The following is a 15,636-nucleotide window of genomic DNA, read 5'->3' as shown; positions in this document are numbered from 1 at the left end:
ACTTGTATCTGTTTTTTGTTAGAAATTAACAAAACCTACGTCCGTTCTACACTACTCAATTATAGTTATAGTAGTCTAAAATATTCGACAAAATGAAAAACGGACGAAAAAGACATTATTACAAATTTACAATAGATCAAAATGTTGTACTCGTACTATATACTCCGTAATTATATGGAGTACAAACTACTTTAATGGATAATAAACATGTTCAATGGGTCAAAGTTTATTAAAGGGTCAAGGAAATGGCAGGTCACAATTGAGTGGGGTGGGTTAGGTCAATACTCAATACCTATTCTTTTTGCCCTAGACCTGTTAATTATTTCGATGACTTTACTTTTTTTTTTTTTTTGGTAAGGATAAATGTCCTATCGGTTTGGAACCTCTCACAGATCCTCCCAACTCGGGTTAGTGGACTAGACACTTTAAAAACGAGGGGGAAGGGTAAGGGAATCCCAATTAGTCTGGTGCACCTTAAATAAGTGTAACAACACAGTCCAAAAGCCCAATTACACACAACCCAATAAAAAAAAGTCCTAAAACTAAAAAACACGGAAACTGCAATACACCCACCCACACCTAATACACCCATCCTCACCCAATAAATATAACGTCACCTCCAAAATCAAAACTCTTTTTCACTTTCTCTCTCCTCTTTTTCACTTTCTCTCTCCTCTATTTCATTTTCTCTCACTAAAAAAAACTACAAAAACATCAATGGATATTAGAGAAGAGATGCAAAATCAAAAGGATCCTCCCTAAAAAAAAAGCAATTTTATACGTACCCCCAACTCCAAACTGTCTCTAATAGGGTTTGATCCCACAACTTCTTAGTCCACAACCTCTTGGTTGTGAGATACAAACTTGATCAATTGACCAAACTATGCTTGGTATTTTGATGACTTTACTGATTGAGTGATTTCTGCTAATACGTAGTATATACTGGGAATTTAGTTTTAAAAAAAAAGTACTGTATATACTGGGAATTGCTCTATAGGAAAAAAAAAAACGGCTGAACATAGCCGGATAGCCATGGCTAGTGCCTCATCCTCTCCCTCTCTGAGTTTTCCATTGAAGCGCACTCAACATTGCGCTTGACGTTCTCTATTAGGTAAGTTGTTGTTTCTTCTAGTTTTCATCATATCAATTTCACAATCTAGGGTTATTAATTTAATTGTCAGTGCAGCAATTGTAGGGTTCGAAATTCGGAACTATTGGTTCTAAATTCTAAGGTTATGAAGATCATAACCAGCGATTATGTTGCTAGAAAAGAAACTTATGAGCCTAATTTGATAATTGAATCACATATATCCCTAAAATTATGTGATTTGTTTGATAATTCAATCAAATTTGGTTGTTAATGTATTGCACAACCCTTTAATGTTAGATCCCTTCTTCGTGGGGCTTTTACTTATGCTACTCAGTTACTCTTTGTTAGAAAAATGCACAATTTGTATAATTATTTTGTTTTATTGCATATTATTTTCAGATTTTTACTACATAAATCATAGCTTTTTGTTCAATTGTTGTTGGATAATTGGATAAAACTGGCTACATAGATTATTATTGAGAATCAGTGCTCACCAATTGGCGATGATCATGAAATGTGATTTGCTTTCCTTCATAATAATGGATTAATGGTGGTAATGAAATTAACTATTCATGAGATTAAATGGACCATATCAAAGTCTTAGATGGTTATGATAGTACCCTCTTTACAGAGAGGATAGTCCATGACCACCATACCAAATTTGGTTGTTATAAAGCAAAGTAATGGTGAAATTGGACATGGAAAACCTTGTTTCATAATCACAAGCACAAGACATTGAAGAAATCAGAATCAGATAAAAAGGCATTTCATGGCATCTCTCTGGAGGAGCACAACTTCAAACGTTAACCATGGCTGCCCTAAGTGGCCAAGAGGCACTGACCATTTACCTCGAGAACATTGAAGAAATTAGAATCAGCTCACTGTAGTGATGGATGGTCTGGCATGTCGAGACCTATCGATCGAGTTCTCAACTGAGAGTGGAAGATTTTTTTCAAGGTGATTATGTATATTATGGTGGGTGAGACGAGTACTGATCATTCCATCATGGAAGTCTTGAAAAGGGAGTATACTACTTTAAATCATGGAATGGAGTCTATGGCTACTGAGTACTGACCTACCTGATTTTGCTGATTAGTTATCACACTACACCGTAGGTTAGTAAAGAATAAGTCAAATTTACAATGGTACTATGTGAAATAAAAATAAAAATTGGGTACCAAATGGAAAAACCTAAATTACAATAGTGAACATAATGAACAAACTCAAAGAACATATTATGCTCGCGTTTTTTGAAAATGTATGTAATGGAAAAATATATTAGGTGCACAATGTGCATTCGGGTGTACCATAAAAATTTCATCATCCCAACCCCCTCCTCATCACTATGGACACTATTCCTCTAAACAAACAAATGACTAGTTAAATCCCTTCTTTTTTATCCTTATCCATCCTCTCCTATTCCTCTAAACAAACAAGTTGTTAGTACTTTGTATCATACAAAATTAAAAAATTATTGAAAAAAAATAGTCTACCAGTTGTCTTTAACAATAACAAGAGGGACATGTTGAAACTTGGGGCAGTCGAGACCATTTGGGCGTCGACATCTTTCTGTCAATCCTCCACATCTTTGGACATTGAGTTTTATTAGAGAGGTGAGTTTGCAAAGGGATTCTGGTAGACATATCAATTTGGGACAATTCACTAATTCCAGATCTTCAAGAGAGGACAAACAACTTATCCATTCTGGTATTTCCCTCAATTCTGAATTAGTATCTAGTTGCAGATAACGAAGGTTCGTCAAATGTTGAAGACCACTCGGCAGACCCACCATTTTAGGAAGTTTATAAAATACCAAAGAGCGAAGATTAGTTTTGAAGGCTTTCCATGGCATCATTTCATCTTCCTCTCCACTTGTCGTTGGCTGTTCATTTACTGATACATCAAGCTCTAACCAATAACAAAACGAAAATTCCAACTTCTCCAATTTAGTCAGATGTTCCAGGCCTTGAGATATGCTTCTCAACTTATTACAATATGAGAACTCCAAACGTCGGAGGGAATAAGATAGAGTTGCAAACGCTTCTCCTAGACTTTTAGTGCTCACTAGCTTGTTATCAGATTGGACAGTGAGCGAAGAAAGCTGGTGCAGACATTGTTTAGGGAGGGACATAAGTTGGTCTTCCACATTATCCATTGTCAGCTCCTTCAACTTCAATTCAGCCCTTCCCGAAACAGAACAAGATGCTGTTGTTGTTGATATAGTTGTTGCCATCTTCAATACTGAGAGCCTCTCATTGGTGCCTGTTAGTGATGTCAAAACCTCCACTTTTGGACAATTTGGCAGGAATTTCAACTTTGGACAATTTTCTATATGTAATTTTAAGAGATTACAAAATTGCATAGATAATAGATGATGATCATCATATTGTCGGCCTGCCCCAACTATTTCAGATGACGATGTACTTTCTGAATCATTTGTACTCTCAATTGCTTCTACTCCTTTCCACCATCCTTTTAGTTTATCCATAAAAGATAACTCAAGTACTTCAAGAGATGGGAAGAATAGAGTTTGCATCCCTTGCGATTTTGATGATGGCGAGGAATTGTCACATACACCATCCTCCATATATTCCACATTTTCCATGGAATAAATACGAAGATGCTTCAAGACACGAAGTTGGCTAAAGACAGGGACTTGTTGACATTTACAATTGTGAAATTTAATTACAACCAAATTTGGAAGATTACTACACAAATCACCCCTCCTTGCCCAACTTGGGAGCTTCTGTCCATGATAGCGTTCAATACCCAGTTTCCTTAAATTAAAATGCGGTTTGAGGCCCTCCAGCACAGCTTCATCATGGTTACAAACATTGTCAACACAGTCAGCTTTGAAAAAACCTATATACAAATCGGTCAGCCCCTGTTTGTTGGTCAAGTTTGCTTCCAATGCTTCTTCTAGCGGGTTCTTTTCAAAATCTCTGTAAATCTTTATCCACAGGTCACCTCTCAAGTTATTGAGTTCCTTTAGATCACTCAATTTAGCACAATTGTTGGGCTTGTTCCTTAAATCTGCAATAACTCTAAAATAAGGCAGCCTATTCAGCGAAGTCAATCCTGCTAGCCCTGATGGCATGTGATTTAAATTGTCACAATACCTAACATCAAGGCACCTCAAATTAGCAAGTTTTCTAATATTTTCTGGTAGAGTTCTAAGATGTGAACACCAACTTAGATTTAGTGTTTGCAGATTCTGAAGATCTGTGATTGAATCAGGGAGTTCTTCAATATCTGTTGTAGATATATTAAGGAATCTCAGGTGAATCAGATTACCTATTGAAGTGGGCAAACTCTTAAGGTTGAGGTCATGTAGATCCAACACCCGCAAGCAACTAAATCTTCTTATTAACTGTTGGCAAACTGATTCTCTAAAGGGAGACCCATCACTTAATTGCTCTTCACTTATTTGATCCGGCAAAAGAAACGTGCGCAGTAGCTTCAAATCTAGCATGCCAGTTGGAATTTCCCACAAGGAGGGCAAACGATAAGTAAAGGACAAGTGGAGGATTTTGTGATTAAATTTGCTTTCTGCTAAATTTGCAAGCTTGCACTTGACTCCAACCACTTCTTGAGCAAGATCATGCATCAAGTCGTGCATTTTGCAACCTGTAATGGCACCCCAATCATTTTTTGTTATGTCTTGGAAAAAGCCCCTTTGCAGCAAAGTTTGAAAATAGTCCTCTGCAGCTTCATCTAGACTTTGGTTTTCATTGACTTCTGGAATAATGAAGCCCTCAGCCATCCAGAGATCTTTCAACATTTCTTTGCTCAATTGAGTGTCTTTCGGAAACAAAGAGCAATAAGCAAAACAATTTTTCAATGGGGACCACAGGTGATGGTAGCTAAGCCTGAGAATGCTCATAATATCACTTTGAGTCTCAGGTATTTTTGCAAGACTCGTATCCTTGATTGACAACCACTTTCTTTCGTCCTTGCCATAAAGTAGACTGCCTACAGTTCTTATGGCCAAAGGAAGTCTCCCACACTTCTTAACAATCTCCTTGCCTACCTCCACTAATTCTCGATTTTGTTGAGCTTCTTCATTGAAAGCCGTCTTTTGAAATAATTCCCAGGACCTTTCCTCTGATAAACCTTGTAATTCATGAGGAGGAAAAGTGCCCATTATTTTGGCCACCTCACTTAGTCGAGTAGTTACCAAGATTTTACTTCCCTTTCTACCAACCTTCAAATAAGCTCTTAACTTGAGCCATTTCTCACGATTATCATTCCACACGTCATCTAGAACAAGCAAGTATTTCTTATCACCCAAATTTTCACGATATCGACCTTGTAGCTGCTCCATATCTAACTCCGGTATCTCTGTGTTGGTTGCAGACCTGAGAATCTTTTTAGTGAGATCCTGAATATCAAAGTCCTCTGAAACACAGACCCATAATCTCATCTCAAAGGAATCCTTAACTTGAGGATCGTTATATATGAGTTGAGCTAAAGTGGTCTTCCCCATGCCACCCATTCCCACAATTGAGATGACAGGAAGCAACTTGTCCCTCTGCTCGTGCTCGTGCTCGTGCTCGTCATCAGTGGAAGAAGAAGCAAGCAGCATGTCCAAGATGACTTTCTTATCATCCTCTCTACCAATAACTTCCTCAGCATCAACAAAAGAATAAGTTTGATCTCTCATAGGCCTCTTCATTACTCTCCTTTCCTCATGAGAGCAGGGTACAAAGTTGAACCGTGTACCATCACTGACAATGTCATCAAGCTTTTCCCGGATTTTTTTAATGTTTCGGAAAACACGGAAGCCAAAGGCTATCTGATTGTCGTGGGAGAAGAATGTTTGCACCTTCTTATTTCCACCCACGAGCTGTTTTCGTGCAGCCATAGTAGCTAACTCATCGAACAAGTCATCAGCTTCATAGACAACAGTGGTAAGCCTGTCAAGCCAAACACGAACAGCATCATCAGCTTGCCTCTCTTCAGCATCCGACAACTTCCCTTTGATAGTGTTGATGGTATCCGTGAACTTCTCGAGTTGATCCTTGATGCCCCAAGCCGAGGCAATCTCGGCAAGGGCCTTGGATCCCAGATTCTTCAGGACTTCCTGTGCAATGCCAAACACTATTGCTTCAGCCATTTGCTTCTCTCTCTTTCTTTCTCTCACTCTTTCTTTTGGTCTAGTTTATCAGAATTTTTGATGATTCAAGTAAATGGTTGTGAAGAAAGTTAAAGGACTTGAAGATGATAATGTAAGAACTCAATCAGTGAAGCTTGTCCATGCTAGGACAAGAGGTCCCACCCTCTATTTTAAATGCATTTGGTTTTTTACACATGTGTTGAGAAAAGATACTTTGGACTATGTAAAATGAGAATATTTACATAATTTGATAAATGAAAACATTTGCTTTGATAGTAGTTACATAATTTCTTTGTTATTAAATAAAAATAATTGCTTTGATGCAAGTATTTTAGTTTTTTTGCTTGCTTGATACATACCTTAGTTATACTTATACTACTCGTGTTAATTTTGAAAACCGGCAACAAATACTAAAACCTCACATAACTCAAAACTCACACATGTTCAAATGTCAACAATTGTAAATAGGTGCTTAGATGATTTATTTACTTATTTAGTTAGTGAAATGGTTGATGTAAGTGCAAGGATGATGCATCCCTTCTTTTATTTTCTCTTCAATTCCTTTCCCTCCATTAATCTCTATTAATTTAGTGAAATGGTTGATGTAACGACAACATTATGCCAGCTAATATTATCAGATTTTATTTTGGTGATTCAATTGAATGGTTGTGAAGAAAGTTAAAGGACTTGAAGATGATAATGTAGGCCATCTGATCTGTAATAAATCAATCAGTGAAGCTAATACAGAGTATGCTACTATTGACTAATCAATTCAATGCAAGTAGTAAGTTTGGAAGACTAACTTTTACTTGGAATTATGATGAATATTCCAAATTGATAATTATGAGTGCACTACTTTGACTAATCAACTCAATGCAAGGGCTAGAAGCCAACTTTCAATACTAACTTTTACTTGGATTTTTTTATTAATAATTCAATTTGATAATGTGATATATTGAATGGCAGTTTTTGTTGTATCAACACTGCTAACAATGACTTCAGACTCAATAATTCAATAGCACTGATGGCTTGGTTAGCGTTGGACATGTATGATCAACTTATATTTTGTTCACTCGTCTGTGCTCGTAACATATTTTGTTCACTCGTCTGTGCTCATAACATATGAGTACATTGTTGACTAATGAAAATATTTGCTTTGATAGCAAGTAAATATTTTGGTAAATGAAAATTATTTTCTGATCTTGCTTTTTCATCCACTCAAGCAGGGCAGAAGAGTCTGTCTTAAAACTTGTTGTGGCAAAATTTGTTGAGAGTCTTGAGACTATGGTAGGGGAGTTTTTAAAGCTACTGATTGAGGGTCTTCCACCTAAAGAGAAGGAAGGTGGAGTAGACAGAAAAATGTTGGCAAGATAGTCATCACACGCCTAGAGTTTGCTGAGGCATTACTAATCCTATTTGCGGCCTTTGCATCATTGCTAGTGTAGACGATTGCTAGATTGGATCGGGTCATTGAGGAGGTAGAAGAGCATGGTAGGATAGCTCAGTTTAAGGCAGGGGATGACATTGTTGTTAAGTGTGATGATAAGCCAATTAGTCATGGTTATCATAATCATCTAGGGGTGTCAATCGGGTTTTCGGTTCAGTTTTGGGTTCGGTTTATCGGTTTTCGGTTTGTAACGGGTCGGTTTTTAACGGGTTGAAATTATTAACGGGTCAGTTTGGGTCGGTTTTAAATAATTTCGGGTCGGTTCGGTTTGGTTTAATTTTATTACAGTTTCTTTTCGGGTTGAATTCTAATCGGGTCGGGTTATAATTGGTTCGGGTCATAATCGGTTCAGGTTAAATTCGGTCGGTTTAAAAACAGGGTTTGTCAGTTTAAAGCGGGTTTTGAGTCAACACATATCGGGTCCTAATCGAGTCGGGTTGTAACCGGTTCGGGTTGTAATCGATTTGAGTTGAACTCAGTCGGTTTGACAACTAGTTTTAAACGGGTTTCGTTAACGTATATCGTCTAATATATCCTCAATATTCTTTAATTAGTTATTCCAATAGATCATACAGAGTATTAAGTAGTTGTTTAACTTTATGTCCTTTTTTGTATAATGATTTTAAAGATCAAAGAATAATAACAAATCTAGAGTTAGCTTTTGATTTAGATTTTTAATTTTTTTAATACAATATAGTGTTCCATAAGCCATTACTCGTAAGAGGACGATAATATTGTAGCATAAGAGTTTCAATGACATTAAAATTCCATACCTTTTCAATATAAATACTTTATAATTTAAATTAAACCCTTTTGTTTTACTATTGATAAAATATACCCAAAAAAAAAAAAGAAAAAAAAAATTCTGCGGTCATAACGGGTTACGGACTTACGGATTATAAACGGTTCGGTTATAACCGATTACGGGTTGTAAACGGTTCGATCATAACTTATTACGGGTTATAGACGGTTCAATCCTAACCAGTTACAGGTTGTAAACGATTTGGGTTTATCGGGTTTTTGTCGAGTTTAAACGGTTTCGATTTACAATGGGTCGGGTTGCTATCGGGTTCAAAAGTACTCGGTTCGGGTTGTTCTCGGTTTCGGGTTGCATCAGTTCGGCTTGATATCGGGTACGGTTCATTAACGGTTCTCAAACATTCGGATCGGTTCAGTTTCAGGTTTTAAAAAATCGGGTCGAGTCGGTTTACGGTTTTAAAATAACAGGTTCTTAACGGTTCGGTTCCTTTTCGGAACAGTTCAAAATGGTTCAGATTCACCAGTTCGGGTCGGTTTTTGACAGCTCTAAGAGTTTCAACTGTCAAAGGGATTAAATTTCTGCCAAAAAAGCCAAAAAAAAAAAAATCACCTTTAAGGGCCCAACCGGGTTCGAACCGGTGACCTATTGATCTGCAGTCAATTGCTCTACCACTGAGCTATGGACCCATTGTTGTTAAATTATTGACATTAAATTATTTATATCTAAACATGTGTATTGCTACAATATATTAATCCTTCTCTTGATTAATAATCTGAATAAGCGTTTTAAACTTTTAATGTATTAATCTTGAAAAAAAATTCTTGTATATTTGTATCAAAAATAAAAAATAGATTATTCTTATATTGTCTCTCATTTATGTACGATTAGATTATGATTGTTTTCAATTGCAACCGCATTCATCTTTGTCAATTGACACTGAATTTAATTTACAATCATAGCTTGCTCATTAGATATTCATAGACTCAGTAGTTCATCTAATCTGTTATAACAGCATAAGGGACATAAACCGTAGGCCCAATCTTAGTATGCATGCTCAATCAAGTTATACTCCGTATAATCTAGAAGAAACACGTTACACATGTTACATAATATCAGACCAAATTCGATCTAGCTATTTGAAAAATTAAATTACATTACGGTTACATACTATTGGATTTTGGTATATGCATTATTTTATCTAACAAGATCTAATATGTAACTGTGCCATATGGCAGACTAGTAGGTATTTCTATATCCTTCAAATGTTCTAGGCTAGTAGTAACTATATATGTATCCACAGAGTAATGTTACAGTGATCATCTTTTGAGCAGATCAAATGAATGGCTTCATTATTCTCTCAATGGACTAGGATGGCAGTTCGTATTAGGCATACTTTCAGCTGCATCATCACCGCGATGATTCTCACAACTACGACAGCTCTTTTCTAGCTGCTGCTGATTTTTCTTGATGCTAGGGGATGACCGGTCTATCTCATCAAATGTCTTAAACAGTTCTTTAACTCTAATCCAGAATGAACCGTTATTCTGTTTCCATATATGCCAATGTTTGGACATGAACTGCACTAGGAATACTATAAGAGCAACAACTGTAGCTAGTCCTGCTATAAGAAACAGCCCCCAGAAGCTCTCAAGTCCAAGACTAAATTCATAATTATAAGACACATTGTTGCTGGATGAGCTGTCGCAATTGTCTTGTGTGTTGAACCATTCTTTTTCGATTTCCACCATCTTTTCCCCTTCTGTCACGCTCAAAATTGCCCTTGAAACATCAGGCACCAGAGGAGACTCTTTAGGAAAAACCTGTATGATCCATGTATATAGTCCTTCAGTCTAATGGAAGGTTTGGTTATATATGATAAAAATCAGAATTGAGAAGAAAGAAAAAAAATATATTCTTTAATCAGTCAATCACACGATATTTTCATATGAATTTGCATTCTTAAGCTAAAGTTAATGATAAAATTGATCCATGAAAAACATAATTGTGCATCCAATTTATAGTACAGATGATTAAGACTGCTAAATTAAAATCGGATAAGTATACGTATGAGATTAGAAAATTTACTTACAAAGCCAAAACCACCAGTCTTGTAAGAAGGTTGTACCATGGAATACTTTTGACAATGTTGTGCTAAGAAAAGCCTCATATATGGAACCTCGTCAAAAACTGCAGAAACACCCCCATTTTTGCTGCCTTTTGACAGTAACTCGTCTAGCTCATCGCACTTTTTGTAGGGTTTTAGTTGCGCTTCTTTGAATCCTAGCTGTTTTAAGAGTCCTTCAACAAAGGAGCCCTGCTGATATGCTACAGAGTCCCTGTTTTTTATCAGCTCATTTATACTTTTGACTGCAGGCTGCAACTGTTGGACCGTTAACATAGATGTCAAGCTTGCTGTGTAGCTTTGTGTAAGGATGAGCACCACAAATATCCATACCACCATCACAAACCTTGCTGGATTGCTTAAAATATTCTCACCTGTTCGCGATATACAAGAATCAGTAAGGTTATATCCATATTTTCAATGTATAATAGGACTGCAGGAAACAATTTAACCTCATAATAGAGTTGCACAAATTTTGTACAGTAAATATTTTGTAGCCTGTAAAATTAAGAGCAAAACACAGGTTAAGATGGAGCAGCTTACTATGTGCAAAGACCATGGTTGAGAATGAATGGTAAAGAGCAGTGCCTGCTTGATGTAAGGGAGGGCCTCGGAATTCTTCGTTCACACGGTGTTCAAGAACCCAGATTATGAAAGCAATTAACACAAAGAAGCAACAGGTCATAACCCAGAGATCCCAAGTCAGTGGCTTCATAAACAACCATGCCCTCTTTGTATGGTTCTCTTTCACCGGAACAACCATTGTCACACCAGATTCTGTAAATGGGAGTGTATAATCTATATATAGTGACCTGTTTGCTACTATGGTCACATCTCCAACAACAGCATCATAGTCCTGTCAAATAGAAAAATAGTGAATTATTAGTATATTACTCCCTAAAAACAGAAATACATAATCTTAATCATACAGAAACTAAGCTGATACTCATAAAAGTGTATAGTACTGTACTCACCCCAAGATAAACCTGGTAAGTCAAATCATTATAAGAACTCGAGGCCGTCTCTTTCATTTGCCAAAAAGGAACATATTCATAAGAAACATAATATGGAAGCTTTGCCATAACAGCATCGAAAACATCGATGCAGTAACCAGTGACTTTGGTAGTGTCAGAATCAGGATCTTTCTGCACTTTCACAAATTCAGTAAAGCCATCCTTAATAGGAACTCCAATTCTCAACTTTTTGTCACTTGCAGGAATGACCCAACCTTTAGGAACAGAAAAACTGTCTCCTGGCCATATGATAGCTCGTAGATTAACCTTCGATGTGGAATATGCAGAACCTCCAGAGAAGTTTCCCTTCAGGTCTTTCATTAGTCCATTTTCTGCAGTCCAAAACCCGACATCTTTCCATCCATTTCCAACCAAATTTATGATTTGGTAGATGGATGGTTTTAGTTCCCCTTCTTTGTTGAGGCTAAAATCTCCTGCAAGACCTCTGAATTCAGTTTTCGATACAGCTTGGACAAGCTTTGGCCCAATGTTGGAGACTGCAAGATCATCTAGATCAGTTGAAGTGCTATTAGTTTTACTCATCTTCGATGAACTGAAGTCGTTAACAAATGCTTCCTCTGCTGCTTTAGCCAGAGCAAAAGTAGCATCATAAGCCCATAAACCATACACATTTGGGTGATCATGCCTAAAATTCATTGACCATCTACTAGTAAAATTCTTAAGCTCTTGTGTTCTTGGAATATAAGTCTTGACACCCAATACACCTTGCATTGATTCGAGGGCATTATGATCGAAAGATTCAAGTAAATCAGTCATCCCATTTGTCAAAATCCAAACATAGTCTTCACTAATCATCCCTGCCTCTTTAGCTTTAAGAAAAAACCTAACTCCTATATTAGGCCACAAATGAACTATAAACACCCTTGTTTGCATTGTTTTCAACTTGTACAATTCTTCTAAAATCTGATCATCGGTTGCTAGTGGATTAACGACACTTCGGTATGGCATACGCGTGTTGATTCCTTGTAACATGTCTACAAGATCAGGCATAATGCCTCGACCATATTCATCATTTCCATGTATTGGCACAACTTCTTTCCAACCAAATGCTTGGATAAGCGCCCCGATGGCTCGTACTTGATGTACATCTCTTTGGGTAGCTCGAATGAAGTAAGGACTTCCTAGAGATGAAAGGAAGGAGCTTGTGGCAGAGTATGAGATGATGGGTACTTGAGCCTTTGTCCCAAGATTTATCACAAATTGGGTTTCTGTTGATGTAAGTGGCCCTATTATTGCCTTAACTTCAACATTATTGATAAGATGAATGGCTGCAACACACAAGTTTAACATATTAAACGATTAATATTAACATACATGATATCTTTAATTAATCCTTTGGCTTCAAAAATTACTCTTTTTGTAAGAATAGTGCAGGTAGTGCTCATATATAATTGAATGAACAAGTATGTTAAATTTTCAAATAAGTACTTATATTTCATTTGTCCGCTAATATTTGTCACATGGCATAAATTGTTCGGAAAAAGTTGGCACATCTCTTAAAATTGCATTCTGCTATGATATTGTGAAGATAACAAGCATAACATATACGAGTACTAAAATATAAAGAAATATTTTTGTAAAATCATTTATAATTGTATACGGAATAGGATACCGTCACATCTAATTTTATTTTCAAATTTATACTAACCACCTATTCTACCGTTAGGTGTAATATTACAACTTTCTAACGTACATAACACATAGCCACATATATAGGGAAGAACGTTATAAGATGTAATTAAAAATAATAATAATAATTACACCACCGTTTCTAGCGTCAACTCTTAAGTCTTATTCTAATACTCGTAGCAATTATAGAGCAGAGAAAGTAATTAGCTGTTAAACTTGTCCTAATCAATAGACTTTTCACAAGGGTCACTAGATACTAAATACCTAACTCAAAATTTTGCATGCATGTTAGTTTATCCTGTTAGTGTGCGGATAATAAGTGAGATGCCACAATTAATAAGTTAATTAAGGACTAATATAGTGGCATCTAAATTATTATTTTCAGCGACATTGATCTTATAACTATGACATAAATTTGGACTCTAATTTGTAATACATCATTATAAAACGGAATAATTTTGTCTAATTGGACAACTAGACCTATGTATGAAGACCATAACTAGTCAATAGTCGTGATCCCAAATAATGTATGAATTTTATTTTCCTATACTAGTCAATAGTTGTGATCCCAAATAATGTATTTTCATGTCATCATTTAGTAGTTGTTGAAAATAAGCTCTTAATACATACTCATATAGAGCAATTATAAGATGAGCATAAACTCCTAGTGTACGTAGGATCATATTTCTAATTTGTGGTTAGCATTTTTTTTATTTTCAAAGAATAAAACGAAAACATAATTTACTCATGAATTGATCGAATTTATCTCTATGATACTTCGTATATACAAGTATATTAATATAGTGAATTTTGTTTTTTTTTTTTTGGTGCAAATATAGCGAATTTTGTATTTTCGTTATGTTTTTACTTTATTGGTATAGTAAATGTTATCAATGCTTTCATTCGTACAAATCCTAAAATGGCTTAAGGGCCTATTAGAACCTCCCCGACCCCTTCACGGGCCATTCTATATATATGTCTATATGTGAGGACTCATATTTACATGAGAACTGAGTAAACATTTAGAATAGATGAGTAAAAATTTAGAACGAACACATGATTTAAAGTTTATAAAAATAAGTAAAAATTTAGAACATTTACGTGTGTAATAATTTGAACATCTGATTTAATATTTAGAACTTGTGAGTAAAAATTTTAAAATTTGATTTAAAATTCAAATCATATGAATAAAATTTAAAACATCTTATTTAAGATTTTATTCATACAAGTAAAAATTTAGAACAGCTTATTTGAAATTTATAGCATACTAGTAACTTTAGAATCTGTGAATAAAAGTTTGGAACATACAAATAATAATTTAGAACACATAATTTAAAACCTTGAACATATGATTAAAAATCTTAGAACACAATTTAATATTTAGAAATTAGAACATATAAGATTTAGAACAAATAATTTAAGATTTAAAACTTGTGAGTAATAATTTGGAACATTATTTAAGATTTAGAACATGTGAGTAAAAGAAAAACAATTTGGAAAAATATAAAATTATGTGAACCAAACGTAATTAATTGTGCAGTAGATAGTCCAAACTTAGTAAGGGTGAGGTGAACTTTAGAATTTTTTTTAAAAATTAAAAATAAAAAAAAAATAAAATAAAATAAAAAAAAAAAAATGATTTACGTACCAGCAGAAGCAGCACTAACAACATCATAATGCTTGTAATCTTTGGTATGTAAAACAAGCCTGGTGTTGTAATTCTGATGAGTATCGTAGAAGCTCGAAAGCGCCATTTTTATGCATCTGTAACCCATCTGCCCAACCCAGTAATCTTGTTCATCCAAGATCAATCCCACATTAACTGGTATAATCTTAAGCATTGATCTCTTTTGAAACAACTTTGTAGCAGCAGTAATTGCACTAGTTTTGCTATTTCTTGCTAATGATGCTATTGCTGCGTTTATGAGTAAGAGATTTAGGAAGATTAGGCGAAGAAACCTCATCTTTTAAACTATTATTGTTTTGCCTTCTAAGGCCTCTTTGTTTGGCTAGAATTAAGATTATATGATGTTTGTGTACTCTTATATATATACAAGTCCTGTGTACAAGTAATTAATTAATTATGTACACCGTATGTAGTAGGTGGAGTAGTATATGTAAATTCTTGGATCTTTTACCAAAACGGCTAATTTGACAAAAGTATTTATCAAAACGGTTAAATATAAAATTTAATTCCCAAACTAGCTAATTTATTAACTTGGAAAGAATTTATCTATTTCTTATTTTTCTTTGAACCCATTTGGTTCACTTTATTGATTTTTTAATTTTGATTTTTTTTTTTTGTTTTATTTTAATTTTCTTAAAAAAAAAAAAATTTAAGTTGAAAAATTTAAGCAATATACAAAAATACGGAGTATGTAAACAATGGTAGAACCCTAATTTTGCTCCAAAAAAAATCTTTAATTTTTCATCTAGAT

The 15,636-nt window shown here is 35.1% G+C and overlaps 2 protein-coding genes and 1 non-coding gene across 3 annotated transcripts; all 3 read right to left on the bottom strand.

The window, feature by feature from the left end:
* Positions 1–2,349: 2,349 nt before the first annotated feature.
* On the bottom strand, positions 2,350–6,206 carry LOC145567885 (disease resistance protein RGA2-like). The gene has a single exon (XM_081627304.1). The coding sequence runs from the start codon at positions 6,204–6,206 to the stop codon at positions 2,580–2,582; it is 3,627 nt and encodes a 1,208-aa protein (XP_081483430.1). The 3' UTR covers positions 2,350–2,579.
* A 2,821-nt stretch (positions 6,207–9,027) lies between these two features.
* On the bottom strand, positions 9,028–9,099 carry TRNAC-GCA (transfer RNA cysteine (anticodon GCA)). The gene has a single exon. It is a non-coding gene; the product is annotated as a tRNA-Cys (tRNA).
* Positions 9,100–9,762: 663 nt separating this feature from the next.
* Positions 9,763–15,009, bottom strand: LOC145566966 (glutamate receptor 2.7-like). Its single transcript, XM_081626215.1, has 5 exons — positions 14,847–15,009; positions 11,510–12,837; positions 11,079–11,391; positions 10,503–10,909; positions 9,763–10,233 (listed from the first exon to the last, which is right to left on the bottom strand). The coding sequence occupies exons 1-5, from the start codon at positions 14,971–14,973 to the stop codon at positions 9,763–9,765; spliced, it is 2,646 nt and encodes an 881-aa protein (XP_081482341.1). The 5' UTR covers positions 14,974–15,009.
* Between the last annotated feature and the right edge of the window lie 627 nt (positions 15,010–15,636).

Source organism: Chenopodium album, chromosome 11, assembly GCF_948465745.1.
Source record: "Chenopodium album chromosome 11, dcCheAlbu1.1, whole genome shotgun sequence".
NCBI classification, from domain to species: Eukaryota; Viridiplantae; Streptophyta; class Magnoliopsida; order Caryophyllales; family Amaranthaceae; genus Chenopodium; species Chenopodium album.
The sequence above is the reverse complement of the archived record's forward strand: the minus strand, read 5'-3'. Positions and strand labels throughout refer to the sequence as shown.

Bases quoted from the DNA above. Each gene is read 5' to 3' on its own strand.
- LOC145567885 (XM_081627304.1), bottom strand. From the start codon at position 6,206: ATGGCTGAAGCAATAGTGTTTGGCATTGCACAGGAAGTCCTGAAGAAT.
- LOC145566966 (XM_081626215.1), bottom strand. From the start codon at position 14,973: ATGGGTTACAGATGCATAAAAATGGCGCTTTCGAGCTTCTACGATACT. The intron at 11,392-11,509 runs GTGAGTACAGTA...TCTATTTGACAG, and splicing joins CTTACCAGGTTTATCTTGGG to GACTATGATGCTGTTGTTGG. The intron at 10,910-11,078 runs GTAAGCTGCTCC...TATCGCGAACAG, and splicing joins AACCATGGTCTTTGCACATA to GTGAGAATATTTTAAGCAAT.